Genomic DNA, 23,746 nt, shown 5'->3' with positions numbered 1-23,746 from the left:
TCATCACTGTATTTTTTCTGTGCCTCTTTGTGTCTCTTAATGACTAGGAGCTCCTTGAGAACCAGAATTAGGACTTCCTTCTCTAAGTTCTAGAGGCCCAGGTGGTGCTGTTCAATAGAGTAATCACCAGGTCCTTATGGGAATGGAGCACTTCAAACAGCTTCTCTGAATCAAGATGTGTTGCAAGTGAAAAATACATTCTGAATTTCAAAGACAGTATTTAAGAAAAAAAGTCCAGCAATGTTTTATATTGATTGTTGTTGTTTAGTCACTAAGTCATGTCCAACTGTTTGCGACCCCATGAACTGTAGCCTGCCAGGATCCTCTATCCATGGGATTCTCCAGGCAAGAATACTGGAGTGGGTAGCCACTGCCTTCTCCAGGGGATCAGGGGATCATTCCCTTCTCAGGGGATTTTCCCGACCCAGGGATGAAACCTGGGTCTCCCGGGTGGCAGACAGACTGTTTACCATCTGAGCCACCAGGGAAACTCCTGAGCTTCCCTGTACCCCATTTTCTCCCCTCTTCCTATAGAGCCCCAACCGCCCCCAGGCTTTCCCATGCTGGTGGGGTCTTCTGAGGCTGCAGAGGCCCCTCCTCATCCGACTGTGTGGCCCCACACTGCCCCTTGCAGTGTCCATCCCCACACCTCTTCAACACATTTCCCCTTAGGCCAAGCTAGCTTCTCCACTGGGCACAGCAGGCTGCAGGTTAGAGCCCATGATCCCATCAGTGGCCCACGAAAAATTTTTCAGTATATTTGTAGAATCTAGAGAAATGGTACAGATGAACCTATTGCAGGGCAGGAAGAGAGACACAGATGTAGAGGACACACATCTGGACACGGGACGGAGGCGGAGGTGGGGGACGGAGGGATGGGATGAACTGGGAGATTGGGATTGACATATATACACCACCACGTGTTAAATAAGTAACTAGTGGGAACCTGCTGTATACCACAGGGAATTCAGCTTCATTCTCTGTGATGACCTAGAGGATTGGGGAGGTCCAAGAGGGAGGGCTATGTGTATACATATAGCTGATTCATTTTATTGTACAGCAGAAAATAATACAATATTGTAAAGCAATTATACTCCAATTTTTAAAAAAATCTTGAAATCATACAAAACTATTTGCATAGAGTTCAGTCTCAGGTATATTCATCTTTATACCTATTGAGTCCTAAATATAATCTTTAATTGTTTTTGTAAGCAAGAAGGGGCCTAGAAAGACCAAAGGTGCTGACAGCAGACAGAAGTCATAATGAGGCCACGAGTGTGCTCCTTCAAGGTTTCCATAAAACCCTGAGCCAACTTGACTGGCCTCACACCCAGCCCTGTTCCCCAGTAACACCTGAATCTTTCCTATTTAGGGACTTGAAGGTCAATAGTAATTCGCAGTCCTCTGACACTCCAGTGTTGGCTGAGGTTGGCAGGAAGAGTCAACAGGTGGAGGACGAGAGGGCCTCGTATTTAAAGCTTGACTGAAGCATGAAGCTCAGCTTGTGCCCACACCCTTGTGACCCTTGACCTAGATGAGGCCTCCCCTCACAGGACTCCCCCTGCAGCCCAGGGAGGCCAGGGTGGGCCTTGCAGAGGCCCTGCAAGGACAGCTCTGAACACTCAGCAGGAGCCTGGGGGCTGCAGGGCACAAGCCTGGATCCTCTTCCCGCCCAATGAGGGGGAGTGAAGGGATCCTGACCTGCAGACAGCAGGAGCCTGTCCCCTCTCCACTGTCTTGTCAGGAGACCTGGGACAGGAGGTTGCCCCTTCCTTCTCCTCATCCAGCCAGCTGTCCCTGATGGGTCTTCTACGTCATCCCTGTGTCTGTACCCAGGTGCCCTGAGAGGAAGCTCGTGGCCATGGCCTATACCCCCGGAGCAATGTCAAGTGTGTGGACCAAGAATCAGGTACCCTGGCCCATGAGGAGACTCCCTCTCCCTCCTCAAGCAGTTCACACACACATACACACACTCACACACACACTTTTACAAATAAGTATTATACATAGTGCAAACAAACAAAAAATCAGATTACAGGATCAAATGTTAAGGAACTATCCTCAGGTTTTAAAAGACATTGATCTTTTGTGTATTAACTATAGGGTTTGTTTCGTGAAGCCCAAGAATACTGAAGTGGGTAGCCTGTCCCTTCTCCAGGGGAACCTCCCAACCGAGGAATTGAATCGGAGTCTCCTGCATTGCAGGGGAGTCTTTACCAGCTGAGCTACCCAGGAAGCCCTACATATGACAACTTATATCTATAACAGTCTATTTTAAGTTGATAACAAGTGCGATCCCATGCTAAAGCTCATCATTTTTAGTCTCCTACCCCCAACATTGTACATTTTTGATGTCACTTTTCACATCTTTTCTTCTTGAATATTCCTTTGTTAATTATTGTAATCATAGTTATTTTTACTGCTTTTGTCTTTAAGCTTCATATTAGCTTTATAAGTAATCAAACCAGTACTGTTACTAAATATTTACCTTCCAGTGAAATTTATTCTTTCTTATCTGTTCTTGTTATTATTTAATGGCTTTTATTTTCAGCTTAAAAAAATTTTTTTTAACATCTGTTTTAAGGCCAGTTTAGTGATTAACTCCTTTAGCTTTTGTTTGGTAACCATAACCATAATGTGCTCAGTCATGTGCGACTTTTTGGAGCCCACCAGGCTCCTCTGCCCGTGGAATTTTCCAGGAGAGAACACTGGAGTGAGTTGCCATGTCCTCCTCCAGAGGATCTTCCCCACCCAGGGATGGAACCTGCATCTCCCGAGTCTCCTGAATTGGCAGGCGAGTTCTTTACCACTCTTGACCATTCTTTAGGGCCAGCTGTCTGGAAAACTGTTTCTCTCTCTTCGATTAATGAATAATCACTTTGCCATGTAGAGTATTACTGGTTAGAGGTTTTTTTCCTTTTAGCATTTTGAATATATTGTGCCACTCCCTTCTGACTTGCAATTTTTGTGCTGAAAAGTCTGTTGATAGCCTTATGGGGGTTCCCTTGTATGTAACAAGTTGTTTTTCTCTTGCTGTTTTTAATATTCTCTCCATTATCTTTAACTTTTGACATTTTAATTATAATGTGTCTTAGTAAGGATCTCTTTAAGGCAGCAGCAGCAGTAGCAGCAAGGATCTCTTTAAGGCCCTTATTTGGAACTTTCTGAGCTTCCTGTATCTAGATGTCTGATTCCTTCCCCACATTATGTAAGTTTTCAGCCATTATTTAATCAAATAAGTTTTCTGCCCCTTTCTAGTTCTCCTTTGGAGCCCTATAATGTAGTATTGCCCTATAATGTCCTTTAATGTTGTCCCATAAGTTCCTGAAGCTATCTTCACTTGATTTCATTCTTTTTCTTCTCTGATGTTCTGACTGGGCAAGTTCCACTGCTTTGTCTTTTTTTAAAACATTTTGAAAAATATATATTTGTCTATTTATTTGGTTGCATCAGGTCTTAGTTTTGTCACGTGGCTCTTTTGTTGCAGTGCATGGACTCTCAGGTTGTAGTGTGTGAGCTCAGCAGTCGCAGCGTGCGCTTAGTTGCACTGTGGCATATGGGACCTCAGTTTCCTGACCAGGGACTGAACCTACATCTTCTGCATTGCTTTCTGGTAGCTCAGCTGGTAAAGAATCCACTTGCAGCGCAGGGGACCTCAGTTCAATTTCTGGGTCGGGAAGATCTGCTAGAGAAGGGATAGGCTACCCACTCCAATAATCTTGGGCTTTCCTGATGGCTCATCTGGTAAAGGATCCGCCTGCAATGCGGGAGACCTGGGTTTGATCCTTGGGTTGAGAGAATCCCCTGGAGAAGGGAACGGCTACCCATTCCAGCATTCTGGCCTGGAGAATTTCATGGACTGTATAGTCCAGTTCAGTTCAGTCGCTCAGTTGTGTCCAACTCTTTGCGATCCCATGTATTGCAACACGCCAGGCCTCCCTGTCCATCACCAACTCCCGGAGTTCACTCAAACTCATGTCCATGGAGTCAGTGATGCCATCCAGCCATCTCATCCCCTTCTCCTCCTGCCCCCAATACCTCCCAGCATCAGAGTCTTTTCCAATGAGTCAAATCTTCGCATGAGGTGGCCAAAGTACTGGAGATTCAGCTTTAGCATCAGTCCTTCCCAAGAACACCCAGGACTGATCTCCTTTAGGATGGACTGGTTGGATCTCCTTGCAGTCCATGGGACTCTTAAGAGTCTTCTCCGACACCACAGTTCAAAGGCATCAATTCTTTGGTGCTCAGCTTTCTTCACAGTCCAACTCTCACATCCATACATGACTACTGGAAAAACCATAGCCTTGACTAGACGGACTTTGTTGGCTAAGTAATGTCTCCGCTTTTCAATATGCTATCTAGGTTGGTCATAACTTTCCTTCCAAGGAGTAAGTGTCTTTTAATTTCATGGCTGCAATCACCATCTGCAGTGATTTTGGAGCCCCAAAAAATAAAGTCTGACACTGTTTCCCCATCTATTTCCCATGAAGTGATGGGACCAGATGCCATGATCTTCGCTTTCTGAATGTTGAGCTTTAAGCCAACTTTTTCACTCTCCTCTTTCACTTTTATCAAGAGGCTTCTTCGTTCCTCTTCACTTTCTGCCATAAGGGTGGTGTCATCTGCATATCTGAGGTTATTGATATTTCTCCAGGCAATCTTGATGCCAGCTTGTGCTTCTTCCAGCCCAGCTTTTCTCATGATGTACTCTGCATAGAAGTTAAATAAGCAGGGTGACAATATACAGCCTTGACTTACTCTTTTCCTATTTGGAACCAGTCTGTTGTTCCATGTCCAGTTCTAACTGTTGCTTCCTGACCTGCATACAGTTTCTCAAGAGGCAGGTCAGGTGGTCTGGTAGTCCCATCTCTTTCAGAATTTTCCACAGTTTATCGTGATCCACACAGTCCATTGGGTCGCAAATAGTCAGACAGGACTGAGCGACTTTCACTTTCACTTTCCCCTTCATTGTAAGCTGCAGTCTTAACCCCTGGGCCACCAGGGAAGTTTCCACTGCTTTGTCTTTGAGATGACTGATCCTTTCTTTACTTTACCTAGTCTGCTGCTGAACCCTTCTATTGTTTTTCAGGTCAGTTATTGTATGTTTCAGCTCTGTGGCTTCTATTTGACAATTTCTTATATTTCCCATCTCTTTGTTGAAGTTCTCACCGTGTTCATCCATTCTTCTCCCCAGTTCAGCAAGCTTCTTTATGACCATTATTTTGAACTCTTTATCAACTAAATTATTTATCTCCATTTCATTAAGGCTTCTTCCTAAGGCTTTATCGCATTTAGCAACTTGGAACAGGTTTCTCTGTTTCTTCATTTTGCTTGATCTCTGTGTTTCTTTCTATACAGTAGATGAAACCCCCTCTCTCCCAGTCTTGAAGGAGTTGCCTTGTGTAAGAAATGAATTTTTCATTCAGCCTGCTCTTAGTCATCTCTCAAACTCTTGGGATTGTTGAAGCAGCCTACTATATTTTTTAAGAGTTCCCAGTAGTTGAGCATGTGCCAAGACCTGTCCTATTGCAAAGGAGCAGGACACTATGGTCCTTGCCCCTCCCCCGACTATGTCCTTTGCCTGCCTCTTGTCTATGGAAAACTTCAGTCCAAGAATAAGTTTCATCAAAGAAGTGAGAAATGCAGAAACTAAAGAAAATAGTCAAAGGAGACCAAATAATAATAATGTAGTCATTAAGCTTAGTCAAGGATCTTTCTTTCTTTCTCAAGGGCTATAGATAATATTCTGAGCCATATCTTGTGAGCTGTCTTTTTTTTTTTAATTAATTTAATTGGAGGCTAATTACAATATTGTAGTGGTTTTTGCCATACATTGACATGAATCAGCCGTGGGTGTACATGTGTTCCTCATCCTGAACCCCCTCTCACCTCCTTCCCCATCCCATCTCTCGGGGTCATCCCAGTGCACCGGCCCTGAGCACCCTGTCTCATGCATCGAACCGAGACTGGAGATCTAGTTAACTATGATAATATACATGTTTCAATGCTATTCTCTCAAATCATCCCACCCTCATCTTCTCCCACAGAGTCCAAAAGTCTGTTCTTTATATCTGTGTCTCTTTTGCTGTCTCCCATACAGGCTATCGTTACCATCTTTCTAAATTCCATATACATGCATTAGTATACTGTACTGGTGTTTTTCTTTCTGACTTACTTCACTCTGTATAATAGGATCCAGTTTCATCCACCTCATTAGAACTGATTCAAATGCACTCTTTTTAATAGCTGAGTAAGATTCCATTGTGTACCACAGCTTTCTTATCCATTCATCTGCTGATGGACATCTAGGTTGCTTCCATGACCTAGCTATTGTAAACCGTGCTGCGATGAACATTCGAGTACACATGTTTATTTCAATTCTGGTTTCCTTGGTGTGTATGCCCAGCAGTGGGATTGCTGGGTCATATGGCAGTTCGATTTCCAGTTTTTAAAGGAATCTCCACCCTGTTCTCCATAGTGGCTGTACTAGTTTGCATTCCCACCAACAGTATAAGAGGGTTCCCTTTTCTCCACACCCTCTCCAGCATTTACTGTTTGTGGACTTTTTGATAGCAGCCATTGTGATCTGTGTGAGATGGTACCTCACTGTGGTTTTGATTTGCATTTCTCTGATAATGAGTGATGTTGAGCATCTTCATGGTGAGCTGTCTTACAGATACTGAAACCCCAAGTGGGTAAGTTAACTACATGATGACCAGACTGTGCCCAGGATATGAGCTGCCACAATTCCAAGAACTGGCCTCAGAGAAATGGAAACAAATGGACCCTGGAACTGTACCTAAAACAATCAAGATGATGCTGGTCAGACCACCGATGATCAATTTGAAGATGACTATCAGAGCTGACTCTGCTGTTTCTGTATGTGGATCCCTCCTCACTTCTGTCTATAAAAGCTCTTGCCCACAGGTTGCCGGTGGGGGCGGGGAGTCGGCCTTCGGAGAGATGTTCACCACTCTCGCCCCCCAGTTGTAAGCATCTGAAATAAAGCAAACTTTCCTTACCCCCAACGTGGCCTGCTTATTGGCTTTTGGGCAGAGAGCAGCCAGACCCACACACACACTTGCAGTAACACTATCCCAAAGGGGAAGATCTCAGTGCCTAGATTCAGGTTGACTGGAAGTCAGCCACATACACACACAAAGAAATTTACAGGCCAATATTCTTGATGAACACAAATGCAAAAGTCATCAACAAAATTTTAGAAAGCTGAATTCAACAATACATTAAAAGGACCACACAACATAATCAGTGGGATTTATTCTAAGGATGCAAACTATGGTTCAAAATTTACAAATCAAAAAAAAAAAATCACAGTCAATGTGATATACCACATTAGTAAAATGAAGAACAAAAATCATATGATCATCTCAATGGGTACAAAAAAAGCATTTGACAAATTCAATATTGATTTATGATAAAACTCTCAACAAAGCAGACATAGAGGAAATACACCTCAACAAATAAAACCCTATGTGACAAGGCCACAGCAAACACCACATTCCATAGTGAAAAACTGAAATTATCTCCTCTAAGATCAGGAACAAGATAAAGACACTCACTTTTGTCATCTTTATTTAACATAGTATTAGAAGTCCCAGCCAGAGCGATTAGGTAAGAAAAAGAAATAAAAAGCATCCAACTTGGAAAGGAGGAACTAAAAGTGTCACATTTTGCAGGTGACATGATATTATGTATAGAAAATGCTAAACACTCCATTGAAAAAAAACCTCTTAAGACTAATAAATGAAGCCAGTATAGTTACAGGATATAAACATCAATATGAAAACATATGGTGCATTTCTTTACATGAATAACAAACCAGCAAAAAGAGAAATAAGAAAACAATCTAATTTACAGTGGCATCAAAAAAATAAAATTCCTATGAAGAAGTTGAATAAATTTAGCCAAGGAGGTCAAAGACCTGTACATTGAAAACTGCACAAATAAATGGAAAAACAGTCCATGCTTATGGATTTGAATAATCAATATTTGTAAATGTCCATATACCCATAGAAATCTATAGATTCGATGCAATTTTTATCAAAATTTCAATGGCACTTTTCACAGAAATAGGACAAAGAATTAAACTTTTTACAGAACCATAAAAGACTCTGAAGAGCCAAAGTAATTTTTTAGAAAAGATGAGGAAGGCTGGTGGCATCTTACTTCTTGCTTTCAAACTATGCAAGTGAAAGTGTTAGTCACTCAGCTGTGTCCAGCTTTGCGATCCCATGGACTGTAGCCAGCCAGGCTCCCCTGTCCATGGAATTTTCCAGGCAAGAATAATTGAGTGGGTACCCATTCCCTTCTCCAAGGGATCTTCCCAACCCAGGGATCAACTCTGGGTCTCCCCCACTGCAGGCAGATTCTTTACCATCTGAGTCACCAGGGAAGCCCTGTATTGGAAAGGGAGAGTCTTAACCACTGGACCACCAGGGAAGTTCCTTAATGAAGGATTTTTGCGTGTATAATAGATGTTAGTCAGTATTTTTTTTTTTTTTTGGTAATGTCATTGTAAGTTTTAGATACCAGGGTTGTGCTGGCTTTATAAAACAGTGAAGAACTGTTGCCTGTTCATATTTTCTGAAAGAATTTGTATAAGACTGATATTATTTTTTCTATGAATATTTATAGAATTCCTCAATGAAACTACATGGGCCTGCAGTTTTCATTGCTGTAAGATTTTAAGTGATGAATTCTAATTCATAAAAAGATATAGGATTAATCAGATTTTCTTTTCATCTTGTATCTGTTTTGCTAAGTAGTATTCTCAAGGACTTTGTCCATTTTATTCAAGTTGTCAAATTTATTTGACATTAAATTATTCCTAAGTTCCCCTTATTGTCCTTTCTATGGCTGCAGAGTTTGTTATAATATCTTATCGTTAATTGTTGATATTGGTATTTTTTGTTTTTTTGGCCTTTTTTCTTTTAAAATTTGGTTTGTTAATTTTGTTAATCATTTCAGAGAATCAACACTTGGTTTGTCAATTCCTTTCATTATTTGTATTCTATTTCATTGATTTCTACTCATATTATTATTTTTTCCCTATTCTTCTGAGTTTAATTTACACTTATTTTATGGTGATTTAAAAATGTGAATCTTCAGGTCGCTTTTTTTTCTTTACTTTAAAAAAATTTTACTCCCCACTTCTCCCAACCCGCTATTCTTTTTAATAGAACATCTTTAATTGGAAGAGCTTCCCAGGTGGCACCAGTGGTAAAGAACCCACCTGCCAATGCAAGAGACTTAAAGAGATGTGGGTTCAGTTCCTGGGTCGGGAAGATTCCCAGGGGGAGGACACAACAACCCACTCCATTCTTGCCTGGAGAATCCCTTGGACAGAGGAGCATGGCGAGCTACAGTCCATAGGGTTACAAAGGCTAGGACACAACTGAAGTGACTTAGCATGCACTCACACTTTAATTCCGAGAAGGTGATGGCACCCCACTCCAGTACTCTTGCCTGGAAAATCCCATGGACGGAGGAGCCTGGTAGGCTGCAGTCCATGGGGTCACTAAAGAGTCGGACACGACTGAGTGACTTCACTTTCACTTTTCACTTTCATGCATTGGAGAAGGAAATGGCAACCCACTCCAGGGTTCTTGCCTGGAGAATCCCAGGGATGGGGGAGCCTGGTGGGCTGCCGTCTATGGAGTCGCACAGAGTCGGACATGACTGAAGGGACTTAGCAGCAGCAGCAGCGGTAGCACACTTTAATTGAAAACTGCAGTTTAAGCACTGTGTTAGCAGCTTTTCACAAGTTTCCACTTAGTATGTATTCATTACTATTTGTTTTTAAATTCAAAAAAAATATTCTTTTGATTTCATCTAAGAACCATAATGATTTGAAGGATGTCGCTTAATATTCAAATTTTGGAGTCCTTTTCTAGAGATCATTCTTGACTAGCAATGTAATCAGATGAAAACTTGAAATAGTCTTCTATGGACCTGGGCAATCCTTCAACATTGACATTCAGTTATCTCTATTCTGTCCCCAGCTTGCCGGTCACATTTCCCACCACCCAGATCAATACCCTCCATGCCCCTCAGAGCAGGACACAACACTAACATTAGTGCAGGCATCTTAGAACCCACACCACCCACGCATTCAGGGGGAGTCCTGTCTGCAGCCTGCTGAGTAGCCCTGTGCAGGGGCTGTGGGGCACTGGGGACAAGGCGAGGTCCTTGCTTTCCTCAGGGCAGTTCTGGCCACAGGAACCTGAGGCAGAGACAGCGATTCCCGTAAAGTCACCAAGGTGAAAAGAGCCTGGAAGGGCTGCAAGGCAGATGGGACAAGACTCCCAGTGGCAGAGAACAGGTGTGGACATGGAGGGAAAAGTCCCACAGTGCCAGGATCACAGACAAGAACGAAGTCAAAGTAACGGGAGTGGGGGGTGGGGGGGTGGGGCTGGGATGGACGAGGAGCAGGCTTCCTGGTGTGTAATGTCCATTTCGGGCTGTTTGAGAGACAAACACTGGGGTGCACCAGGTGCGGTGGAGATGTGAGACTTTGCCACTCACAGACTTGTGGTGTGTGTGTGTGGAGAGTGGGTTGGGGGTGTGAGAGAGAGAGAGAGAGAGGAGGGAGACAGGAGGGCTGCGGTGGAGCAGCAGCGTGGGACAAAAGAGAGAGGGAAACGAGAGAACTTCCCTGGCGGTCCAGTGGTTAGGGTGCCGCACTTTCACTGCGGGGGTCAAGGCTGGATCCTAGGTTGGGAACTAAGATTCCTGCAGCCTTTGAGCCTTGGCCAATTGAAAGAAAGGAACTGAGAACGGAGGATGGGTCGTGGAAGTGTCTTCAGTTCGGCTCAGCAATTTGTCCACAGCTACCAAGCTGGTGAAGTTAGAGCTGAGTCCCGAGTGGGGATTTCCTTTCGTGCTTCTTACCACTTACTTCCCGCAAGTGATGCAATACTGTTAGCTGGGTTTGCAGAGTCTAGTTGGACCTTGCTGTGTTCCCATGTGACTTCCCGGAGCTGATGTAACTGTTTTAGGGTCGAGCTTGATTTTCACTATCCCTTGATAGGTCACCCAAAACAACACTACTCTTTCCTCCCTGGGGACAAATGGGCCCTAAAAGCTGCACCGTTTCGTTTTTTTGTTTGTTTTGTTTTGGTTTTTTTTGAACAAAAGATTCTTTAAATTCTATAGTGCTTTACAATTTTCAAGCGATTCACACACAGGATTTCATATAATCTCACAATAACTCTTCTTTTCCCCTCATCCCTATCTTGCCCCTCCCTGCTTCCCTCTCCTCACTGGTAACCACCAGGTTTTCTCTGTATCCCTGAGTCTGCTTCTTTTTTGTGTGTTACTCACTAGTTTGTTGTAATTTTTCTATTGCACGTGCAAGTGTAAGTAACGTGTAAGTAACATCATACAGGGTTTCTCTTTTACTCTAAACCTCATCAGCTGTGACAAAGCCATAGTGTCAGACTTGTTCTCAAGGTCTTCCTGTGCTCTGAGACCTGTTTCTTCTAAGATTTGTGTGGCTGTGGGGTTGTTTTTACAAGTAAAAAGACAGCTAGGTTAACAGTAGACCCTTCCGCCTGGAGTTCAGGGCAGCCATTAAATAGTTTTTTCAGGATGCATGCCACACCTGTTTCAGACTCAAAACAGAAATCAAAAGAACATCTTCAGACCCTTTCCTCCTAAACTAGACAGAGCCCCTGAGGCTAGTCGCCTGATGACTGGGGATTTACCCTGTAAGCCCTGTGGGTTGCTGCGGAAGAAAGTGGAAGGAATTTGCAAAATGACTGACAGCAGCCCAGAAGGGGTGCTGAATGCAAGGGAGGGTGGGAAAGCTACTTTTCTGTACAAATCGAGGGGAAGAATAGATGCGATGAGCATATTCTAGAATCTCAACAAAAAAGAGGAGGGGAGAGGAAAAAGAAGAAGGGACACGGGAGGGAGGAGAGGGGAAGGAAGGGGAGCGGAGAAGCTTGCAAAAGAGTTTTCCATTCTTTTTCCTTTGGAATTTACTTCTGGGACAGCCAGACAAGCCTAGGACCGGGACGGAGAACACAGGCTCTTCTCCCTCTGGGCCCGGGTCGGTCCCGCCAGGCCCTGAACCTGCTCCTTCCCCGCATGCAGCCCACGGTAGATCTCGCTCGGATATGCCCCGGCCGCAGCTGACCCGGGCATGCACACCGCCGGGTCTTTTCCCGCCGCCATTTACCGGCCACCCGGCGCGCGTTCCGGAGTGGTACCCGCGGTGGTACTCACCCACAACACGACACCCATGACGAAGACGAGGTACCCGAACCGAAGTTTGGGGCCACCGGGGCGCCCTGCACCGGCGCTCGAGGAGGCCGGTGCCTTCCGTCCCCGCTGCCGCTTGCGGTCGGGCAGCGTTCGCTGTCGAGGTCCCCGCAGGTTGATGGCAGGCACAGTCATGAGGAATCTTCACGGTCGTCCGTGGAACTTGGAAACCCGCCTCTGATGGCCAGACGTCGGAGCTCCTCCGTATGCCGCCGCGGAGCTCCTCTGTATACCGCCGCTCCCGCGCACTGTACTCACGCTTTCAGAGAAAGCAGGCAGAGGTGGCCCCGCCTTGTCTTACTCAGGATGTGCCGGAAAAATAAGAATCTCCGTCTCTCTCTCTAGACGGCGAGTTGAACGCAGCCTGTGCGTGCTCAGTCGCTCAGTCGTGTTCCACACTTTGCTGACCCCATGGACTGCGGCCCACCAGCCTTCTCTGTCCATGGGCTTTCCTAGACAAGAATACTGGAGTAGGTTGCCATTTCCTCCTCCAGGGATCTTCCCGATCCAGGGATGGAACTCTCCTGTCCTGCATCTCTTGCATTGGCAGACGGATTCTTTACCAGGGAGCCACCTGGGAAGGCCGAAGCACGCAGAGTTGGCATTAAAGGTTCTTCTTGAACCGGATCCCTTCTCAGGGGCAACGACCCTCCTGAGCTACCTCTGGTCCTCTGACTACCGCTCTCAGCTTCTGCTCCTCCCAGGCTCATTGACAGTGTGGGTGCAAGGGAGGGGTATCACTGTCTCCAGAGTCACATGGCAGCTCTGTCCCAGGGGAAAGTTGTTGAATCAGAGGTTTGCTCTTAGCATCTTAGTAGCCAGGTGCCTGACTGGAGTAGATACTCAATGAACAGGTGGGTGGACAGAATGAAGGTCACAGAGACGGCCATCGGTGGGTCTGAATTCAGGTCACAAATAGGCTTCGGATGTCCTCCATCACTACCTGTGCGTTGCAGTAATGCCAGGGTCAACGTCTGCCTTTCACACGCAGGACTTCATACGATCTCCTCTCGACCCTACTGCTCTTGCAGTCAGGCAAGCTAGAGGAATCCACTCCATTCAGCCTTTCTTGGAAATTTTTCTTCCCCGTAGATTCTTTAAAGCCTTTGGGAAACAGAACTGCTGGACGCTAATTGGCATATGAAACCAAACGGGCCAGGAGGAGGAGGTCCCCACGTGGGTCAGGCGCGTCCAGCTGTCCCGAAACATCTGCGCTCTGCTGGACTTAGGTTGTGGGGAGTCCAGTATTGGGTAAGCGGCTCAAGCCTAGGTCCTACAAGGCTAGGGCGACTGTGGGCTGGGGACTGGGCAGGGGAGACACGAACCGGGAGCCTCCAGCTCCACCCTTTTGTATCCGTTTTGTGAGGCCGGTGTGGTAGGAATTAAAATTCCTTTTTCCTCCATATGTTTATCCAGCGGTTCCAATACCATTTATTGAAAACACTTTCTTTTCCCATTGAATAATATTTCTGCCTTTGTTGAAATTCAATTGACCATCTGTATGTTCCATTTCTGGACTCTATATTGTGTTCCATGGGTCTATTCATTTTCTGTCCTGTGCCAATACCACGTTACTTGATTGTGTGTGTGTGTGTGCTCAGTCGTGGTCCACTCTTAGCGACCCCATGGACTGGAGTCCGCCAGACTCCTCTGGCTGTGGAATTTCCCAGGCAAGAATACGGGAGTGGGTTGCCATTTGCTTCTCTAAAAGATTTTCTGACACAGGGATGGAGCCGCGTCTCCTGCTGCTCCTGCACTGGCAGGCGGATTCTTCACCAGTAAGCCTCCTGGGAAGCCTGTTGCCTTGATTACCATAGCTTTATAGTGAGTGTTGAAATCAGGTAGTTTAAGTCCTCCAATTGTTCTCTTTTTCCTCTGAAATTGTTTGCGTTTCGATATGTTTTATATAAAATAATTTAAAAAGTCCTGCTGGGATTTTAATCCATATTGCATTGAAAGTGATGATTGACAAGAATTAACATTTTAACAATATTGAGTCTTGCAATCAATGAGATGGTTTTATATTAGACCTTTCTTACTTAATCTTGACAACATTTGGAAGCTTTCTGTGTACAGATTGTATACATCTTTTGTAAATGCATTCCCAAATGTTTTTGATGTTACTTTCAGTGCAATGGTTGAGATTATTGGTTTTTCTTTTCAGTCCATGGGTCCCAAAGAGTGGGACGTGACTGACTGAGCATGTTTTAGACAGCTTATAATTTCAGCTTGCTTTTTTCCAGTTGGAGAATCTTAGCCTTATAAATGACATGTTTATTCTAGTTACATTCATTGTTGTAGCTTTATTCGGAATATATGATTTGCCACAATTTTTTCATTTTGCCTTTGTTTTTTTAACAATATTTTCACTGGGTATAAATGAGTAATGAGTCAACAGGTTTCTTTCACCACTTTAATTCTTAGCTCCATTGTTTACGTCAGGTCATTCATTGGTCTTTTGAATGCAAAAAAAAATTTTTTTATGCACAAAATTTTCTCTTTGTTACTATGATGTGCCCAGGTGGTGTTTTCTTTATATTTATCTTTCTTTGGGGCTTTCTAAGCTTTTTGAATTTGTAAATTGGTGTTTTGTACTACAGTTGAGAAAATTACGGCCATTTTTTTCCTCATTTGTTCAGTTATTTCTTTTCAGTCTTCGATCCCAAACATATTCCATGGTGTTGTCCCGAAGGTCACCAAGACTCTGTTCCTTGTTTTCTTTCAGTTTTTTTTTAACCTCTGCTCTTCAGATTGAATGCTCTTTAGATCTATCAAATCTCTCTTCAAGTTCACTCATTATGTCTTCTGCAGTGTTCAAACTCTGTTAATAACATTCAAGTGAATTTTTAATTTCAGATAATGGGATTTTCAGTTCTAAAATTTCCTTTTGGTTCTTGTTTTATAGTTATCACTTCTGTGCTGAGATATCCTAACTTTGTTCATTTTAATACTTTTCTACAGGCCAAACATATATTTTAAAGCTCCCCAAAAGAGATTCTATTATGAATTAGAGGTGAGAACCAGTAAAAAGATATAAACTTTACCCGGAAGGAAGAGATATGTAATGGGAAGTATCGGTAGCAGAAAATGTTAAAATCCCTCTGTCCATGGGATTCTCCGAACAAACATACTGGAGTGGGTTGCCATTTCCTTCTGTAGGGGATCTTCCCAACCCAGGGACTGAACCTGGGTCTCCTGCATTGCAGGCAGATTCTTTACTGTCTGAACCACCAGGAAAGTCGACAGAGAAGGTATTATACTTGATTGACAAAGAAGTCTAAAGGGAAACCCAAAGACAACAGAGAATAGATAAACAAGCACAACAAGGGAATTTTAGTCTCTGACAGCAACCGCTATCACAAAAATAAATAAAACCTCACCCTAAACACCTACTTAGCTCAGTTCCCTTACCAGTTACATTATGTCTAACTTTAAGCAGAAAATTATATGGCATCCTAAAAGACCAAAGCCAAAAACACTCATTGAGGTTTAAGAGATAGAGCCAGCACCAGAATGAGACACAGATATGGTGGAGATGTTGGAATTATCACATCGGGAATTTAAAACAACTAGGAATAATATGCTAATGATTCTAATAGAAAAGTGGGCAGCATGCAAGAACAGATAGGAAATGTAAGCAGGGAGATGGACACTTCAGGAAAAAAATTAAAAAGAAATTCTAGTAACAAAAACCCCCACAATGTAACAGAAAAAAAGGATGCTTTTCATGCGCTCATGAATAGAATCAGCGGAAGGGGAAGCATCAGTGAGCTTGAATCAATGTCAACAGAAACTTAGAAACCTAAGTACAAAGGGGAAAACAAAAGAATTAAAAGGGCAGAACAGAATATTCAAGAACTGTGGGACAATTTAAAAAGGAAGTAACATAAACATAAGGGGAATACCAGAAAGAAAAGGAAAAGAGAAGAAAAAGAAGTATTCGAGGAAATAATGACTTCACATTTTCAAAAATAAATGATAGACATCAAACCACATATGTAGGAAACAAGCAGAACACCAAGCAGGAAAAATGTTAAAAAAAAATTTATGCATAGGCATCTCATACCCAAGCTACAAAATACCAAAGAAAAAAAAGAGAATCTTAAAAGAGGCCTGAGGCTGAAGAGGGAGGGGATATATGCATATATATAGATAGCTGATTCAAGATGTTGTACAGCAGAAACTAACAACATCGTAAAGCAATTATACTCCAATTAAAATATTTTTTTAATTATATGGTTTCATGATTGATTGTGAATAAACTGAATTTCAATTCTAAAAAAGAAAAATCCTGAAGGAAAAAGCATTTTTCCTGCAGAGGATGAAGAATAAGAATTGTAAAAAAAAAAAAAAAACCAAGAAGAAAGTGAGGTAAAATACTTAAAGTGTGAAAGGAAAGAAAATCCCACCAACCCAGGGTTCTTTGTGGAAGAAAATTGTTCTTCAGAAGTAAAAGAGAAGTAACAACTTTCTCAGACAAACAAAAATTGAGGAAACTTGGGCCTTGCAAGATATGCTTTTAGGAAGGTGTTTTGTTTTGTTTTTTTCCAGAAAGAAAGGAAATGATAGAGGTCAAACACTAAGATTTGCATAAAGAAAATAGCTTTAGAGAAGGAATAAAATAAGACAAATTTTTTCAAAAGGCAAATTAAAATCTTGTACTTATTTTTTTGAAAGAAGGTCTATATATTCAACAGTTCTTTATTGAACACCGACTATGAACCAGTAACTCTTTAGACTCTGGACAGCCAGAATGTCATCCTGGAGCTTATCCACTAGTAAATATATCCACAAACCACTTTCTGATTCTTCAGTGAAAACTATATTAATTATATTGCTACGAAGTTTGACTATTTAATCCAGATTAGAGACAAATGACATTCTAAGATTACTTATTCTCGTTTGGTCCAACAAAAACTCTGGAGTGAAGTCACTCAGTTGTGTATGACTCTCTGTGACCCCATGGACTGTAGCCCACCAGGCTCCTCTGTCCATGGAATTCTCCAGGCAAGAATACTGGAGTGGGTAGCCGTTCCCGTATCCAGGGAATCTTCCCAACCCAGGAATCAAACCCAGGTCTCCTACATTGCAGGTGTCTTTACCGTCTGAGCCACAGAGAAGCCCATTTGATGCCACAGATAATAATTTGTTCCAAATGATACTAGCCAAAAGGTATGTAGTGATGATAACTTCTTGATAAGTGAAATGAATGAAAGCAGTATTATGAAGGATGGGAGGGAGGGATTGGGATGGCATTGCTGTTGAGTACCTGTACTGCCTGTGAAGTGATAGTGTTATTAGAAAAAGGACTTGGATTAGTTTATTTTTAAGTTCTTGTTATTTGTGTATGTGGCTGCACTGTCTTAGTTGCAGCAGGTGGGCTCAGTAGTTTTGGTGCACAGGCTTGGTTGCCCTTTGTAAACCAAAGGACAGCTACTTAGAAAGTACAAAAAGAAAAAGAAGAAGTAAAACTTATATGCCAACAGAGGTTAAAAATGAAATCATATAAAGTGTTCAATTAAACCCACAGAAGCCAGAAAAAGTGGAAGTCAATACAAGAAACAAACAACAAGGCAATGAATACAGAACAGTAACAAATATTTTAGATTTATAACTCAACTATATACATAATAATTAAAACATCAGTGGTCGAAATACCCCAACTGAAAGGCAGGGACTGTCAAAGTGGATAAAAACAAACAACACTCAACTGCATGATGTTTGGGGGAAAAAAAGGCAATGGAGATACAGACAAGCAGTAAAAGTGTAGAGAAAAATATGCTAACACTAAAACTAGAAAGGTGGGATGCTTATATTAATTTCAGACAAAGCAGACTTCAGAGTAAGGAAAATTATCAGGATTACAGAGGGGCAACATGCAATGAAAAAAAAAAAGTCAATTCTGCATAATTTTTCCAAAGACATAGCAATCTTTAATGTGAATGCACCTAACAACAGAGTGTCAAAATATACATGAAGCAAAAATTGATAGAAAGGCAAGGAGAAATAAAAGAATCCTCTATTATAGCTAAAGACTTCGATAGCCTCCATCAGTAACAGATAGATCCATCAAGCAGAAAATCAGTAAGATCCTAGTTGAGCTCAACAACACCATCAGTCAACTGCATCTGTGACATCTATAGTCTACTTCATCCAAAACCAACAGAATACATGTTCTTTTCAAGCTGACATGGAATATTCACCAAGATAGATCACATCTGGGCCATAAAACACTCCTTACCAAGTTTTAAAGAATAAAAATCTTACAATGTCTGCTCTCAAACCACAATGGAATAAAACTATAGAAATCGATAACAGAAACAACTGGAAAATCCTAAAATATTGGAAATTAAATAATAATTTCTCAATCACACATGGTCACATGAAAAAGGATTTAGAGAAATGGAATATTTTGAACTAAATGGAAGTAAAAATAAAATGTATTAAACTTTGTGGGCTGCAGCACAAGCAGTGCATGGAGGCAACTTTGTAGCAATGAATGCACATGTGAGAAAGGAAGGAAGATCTAAAATCAACAGTCTAAGATTTCATCTTAGAAAACTAGCAAAAAGAAGAGCAAGTTAAATTCAAAGGAAGAGAAAGAAAAGAACAAATAAAAACCAGAATAAAAATCAACACAACTGAAAACAGGAAATCAATAAAGAATATCAACCAGACCAAAGCTGGATGTTTGAAAAGATCAGTAAAAGTGAGAAATCTCCCATGAGGTTCATGGGATAGAGAGAAGTGGGGGGAGGTGGTGGAGAGAGAGAGAGAAATGACAAATTTCAAGGAAGAAGCAGAGACCATAACAACTAATCCCAGGGATGTTGACAGAATAATCAAGTAATATTATGAACTACTACTATGTCTATGAATTTGATAACCCTGATAAAATGGGCCAAATCCGTTTGGTAGAACTTAAGAAAAATAGACAATCTGAATAGGCCTATATCTGTTAAAGAAATCAAATCAGTAATGAATAAAATACCCAAACAGAAAGTACCAGGCCCAGATGGGTTCACTGGTGAGTTCTACCAAACATTTAAAGAAGAAATTTTACCAATTTTCCACAGTCTCTTCCAGAAAATAGAAGCAGAGGGAATACTTCCTAACTCGTTCTATGAGGCCTGCATTACCCTAATATCAAAACGAAAGACATGACAAGAAAAGACAACTTCAGACTAATATCTTTCAAATGTCCATGCAAAAATCCTCAACAAAACATTAGCACATCTAATCAAGCATAAGAAGAATTATATACCATGACCAAGTGGGATTTATCCCAGGTATGCAAGACTGGTTTAATATAGGAAAATCATTCAGCGTAATCCACCACATCAACAAGCAAAAGAAGAAAATGGTTTGCTCATATCAAAAGATGCAGAAAAGCATTTTTGAGGAGAGTATGTAGGGACTTCCTTCATACTGTTAAGATGCTGAAACTTTGAAATCCTGATTTTGCCCACATCTTCCTGGATGCTACTTCCCTGTGGCTTTGATGGTAAAATATCTGCCAGCAACGAGGGAAACACAGTTTTGATCCCCAGGTCGGGAAGAACCCCTGGAGGAGGGCATGGCAAACGAATCCAGTATTCTTGCTGGGAAATGCCACGGACAGAGGAGCCTGGTGGGCTACAGACCATGGGGGTCACAAAGTGTCGGATACAACTGAGACTAACACTCCCAGATCCTACTGTACTTGAATGGTTAATAAAACCACACTTCAGTTCAGTTCAGTTGCTCAGTCGTGTCCAACTCTCTGCGACCCCATGAATCACAGCACGCCAGGCCTCCCTGTCCATCACCAACTCCCGGAGTTCACCCAAACTCACGTCCATCGGGTCGGTGATGCCATCCAGCCATCTCATCCTCTGTTGTCCCCTTCTCCTCCTGCCCCCAATCCCTCCCAGCATCAGAGTCTTTTCCAATGAGTCAACTCTTCACATGAGGTGGCCAAAGTACTGGAGTTTCAGCTTTAGCATCATTCCTTCCAAAGAACACCAAAAAAAAGTTTCTCCTAAACCCTGTTTCAAATTGCTAGTGTCCCCCTCCTCCCTGTGGGAAGCAACAGGATTTTTTTTAATCTTCACTGTGAGAACCTGGCAGAGCTCCTGGAAGTAAAACTCCTCACTTCAAGGGATTCCTTCTAAGACTGGCCTTCTTGGTGTTTTTAATTTTCAGACTTATCCACACATATAGTTTTTTGATACCTTGATGCTGGTTTCAAAGGAGGATTTCTCTTGCAGGTGTCTGCTCTAGCAAGTGTGATTCTCTGTAGCTTATCTGTTTCCCCAGTTTTGGTGATAGAAGTTTGCCCTTTGACCTCAGTTCTCTGATGGGTCTAAGAGTTGTTCATTTATTGCTTTTTCAGACCTTTGTTAGGACACAATGATGGCTTCCAAGTTACTTTTATGCTGGACTGAAAATATAGAACAATTTGGATGGAAAGAGTGGAAGCGAAGACAGTGAGATGACAAAGTGATACATTTGGACTTGCCTGGTGATCCAGTGGTTAAGAATCTGCCTTCCAATGCAGGGGATATGGGTTTCATCCCTGATCAAAGAACTAAGATCCCACATGTGACTAAGCCTCAACTACTGAGCCCAGGTGCCACAACAAAAGATCCTGCATGCCACAGCTCAGACCCAACGCTGCCAAATAAGTAAATATTAAAAAAATAAACGGGGATCAATTCTTTGGAGTGAAATTGAACAGAATCACAAAAGGTCACTGAGTTATTCTAAAGAGTCATGGCTGTTAATAGGTAGATAGCAACAGCCTCTGTGGTCTGGGTGCTTTGAAGAAAGAAAAGGGATTTCCCACACCTGTTCTTTGCTCAAGCTTCTCAGTCTGAACATGGAGGCAATTAAGTTTAGAGGTATTTCAGCCCCAAACAGCTAAGAAACAGTCATTCAAATAGATCAAAGATTCAACTATTTTATTAATACATTGTATTCAGGTAAATATTGTTATGCAATAAAGGATAACAATTTGATTAAATTGTTTCTTTATTCAGAGTTTGGTCAATTAAATTCATTCATTTATTCATTCAACAAAGTCCTCCGGATATGCCAGGCACTGTGCTAGAAACACACATAATTAACAACACAGTCCCTAACAGGAGGGCACTTCAGCTAGTCAGAGATACAGGCACAAAAACAGAAACTTAGAAAACAACATGGGGGACTTTGCTGGTGGTACAGTGGATAAGAATCCGCCTGCCAATGCAGGGGACATGAGTTTGATCCCTGGTCTGGGAAGATCCTAAGTGCCTCTAAGCAACTAAACCCGTGTGCCACATCTGCTTAGCCTACACTCTAGAGCCCAGGAGCCACAACTACTGAAGCCCATGCCCCTAGAGCCTGTGCCCTGCAACAGAGAAGCCACCTAACCGCAGTGAGACGCTCATGCACTGCAACGCAGAGTAGCCCCCACTGGCCATAACGACAGCAAACCCCCCACCCGCCCAGCAACAAAGATCTAGTGCAGCCAATAATAATAAAATAAATAAAAGGAAACAATCAGGCACATTAAATGATAGGAATACAAGGTTACAGAAGGATAAGGAGCGACACCTAATCCAGTCTAGAGCAGGAAGGAAGAGGAAAGAAAGAGATTGGGAAAGTCTCCCATAACACAGCAGTGCCTGAACAGAATATTAACAAGCCTGCCTTCTCCCTCTGTAAACATAACAGTTCAGTTCAGTTCGGTTTAGTCGCTCAGTTGAGTCTGACTCTTTGTGACCCCATGAACTTCAGCATGCCAGGCCTCCCTGTCCATTACCAACTGCCGGAGTCCACCCAAACCCATGTCCATTGAGTCGGTGATGCCATCCAACCATCTCATCCTCTGTTGTCCCCTTCTCCCCCTGCCCTCAATCTTTCTAAGCATCGGGGTCTTTTCAAATGAGTCAGTTCTTCGCATCAGGTGGCCAAAGTATTGGAGTTTCAGCTTCAACATCAGTCCTTCCAATGAACACCCAGGATTGATCTCCTTTAGGGTGGACTGGTTGGATCCCCTTGCAGTCCATGGGACTCTCAAGAGTCTTCTCCAACACCACAGTTCAAAAGCATCAATTCTTTGGCGCTCAGCCTTCTTCACAGTGCAACTCTCACATCCATACATGAACACTGGTATAACCATAGCCTTGACTAGACGGACCTTTGTTGGCAAAGTAATGTCTCTGCTTTTTAATACGCTGTCTAGGTTGGTCATAACTTTCCTTCCAAGGAGTAAGCATCTTTTAGTAAACCTCACAAGCTAAGAATACTGTATTTTCCTTCTCATTCCTCTTTTGCCAAGTCCTAATGGCTATAAATCATAGGGATGAGAACTAGAAATAAATGGGGAATGCAACAGGGTATGCATATTTATACAACAATGATGAGGCATTGCCAATAAGCAGGAGAAATGACATGGGGCATTGTGCATCATAGAAGCATTGCAGTGTTTGAAATATCTGCAATGTTTGTACTTTATGGCTGAAGTTAGGCTGCTTCAGTATCTGGCCAAAAACATATTGGGGCATCAGTATAGAAATATCACAGCCATGACACACTGATGTTTAGGTGATACTCTGTTCTTCAGACTCCCCAGAACCAAAGGATCTCTGCAATCACACATTTACAGGAGATACTACATTTAAAATCAGAAAGCAGGAGCTAGGAAAAAAAACTCAAGATCATAATGTAGAAACCTTTACTTCACAGAGGAGGAATCTGAGAGGAAACCTGCCGCTCTGAGTGCATGCAGCTCTTTACTAATAGAGATGAAACCAGAATGCAGGTCTAGGTGATTTCTTTCTTTCTTTTTTAATGGAATAATATCTAAGTGTTGAGCTATGTGCTGGGTACAAAATATAAAATTTATACTCACTGATACTTCTCTACTGTCCTCCACCCAACATCCTGCCACAATAGCATACAATCTCACTCATAAATATTTTTTCCACAAAAGAAACACTACGTGTTTTAGGGATACAGAATTTTTCTAAGTTGTAAAATACATCACCATATACTGTGGAGAAGGGGTGTAGACATGAGCTGGAATGGGACCTGAAGAGGAAATAAAATTAAGACAAAGCTGGAGGAGGAGAGCAGATGATAAATGAGCTTCCTAGGCTGACACCTCTCTTCCCAAGAGAGTGGGGACCACCCCCAAGCAGACTCCGCCTTGGGATCTCTCTCTGGCATTCCCCAACCAGAAGCCCTGCTGCTGGAGGATGGAGACACCAGGAGGAAGACCAGAGATTCACCCAGTGGAGCTGTGCCTCTCAGCCTGAAGGGACTCCTGTCTCCTCGGGCCCCTGTGGAGCCTGGGCCTGGAAAGCTACCCACTCCCTTGTCCTGCTCTCTGCTCAAATGCTCAGAGAGGGGGCAGCCCCGGCAGAGAAGAGCTGCTGGCCCTGGCCCTCAGGGGCTGGTGTGCAAAGTTGTCTTGACTGCTTCTCTTCTCTCC

At 42.7% G+C, this 23,746-nt stretch overlaps 1 protein-coding gene across 1 annotated transcript in view; it reads right to left on the bottom strand.

Moving 5' to 3' along the window:
* LOC129651720 (tumor necrosis factor receptor superfamily member 10C-like) overlaps positions 1 to 12,479 on the bottom strand; it is a 30,386-nt gene extending 17,907 nt beyond the window's left edge. The window contains exon 1 of the mRNA XM_055580322.1: positions 12,250 to 12,479. Coding sequence (XP_055436297.1) covers positions 12,250 to 12,420 — 171 coding nt within the window. The 5' untranslated portion in view covers positions 12,421 to 12,479. The remainder of the gene's footprint in view (positions 1 to 12,249) is intronic.
* Between the last annotated feature and the right edge of the window lie 11,267 nt (positions 12,480 to 23,746).

Source organism: Bubalus kerabau, chromosome 4 (assembly GCF_029407905.1).
Source record: "Bubalus kerabau isolate K-KA32 ecotype Philippines breed swamp buffalo chromosome 4, PCC_UOA_SB_1v2, whole genome shotgun sequence".
In the NCBI taxonomy this organism is placed as follows: Eukaryota; Metazoa; Chordata; class Mammalia; order Artiodactyla; family Bovidae; genus Bubalus; species Bubalus kerabau.
Note: the sequence above shows the minus strand (reverse complement) of the source record. Positions and strands in the feature narration are given on the sequence as shown.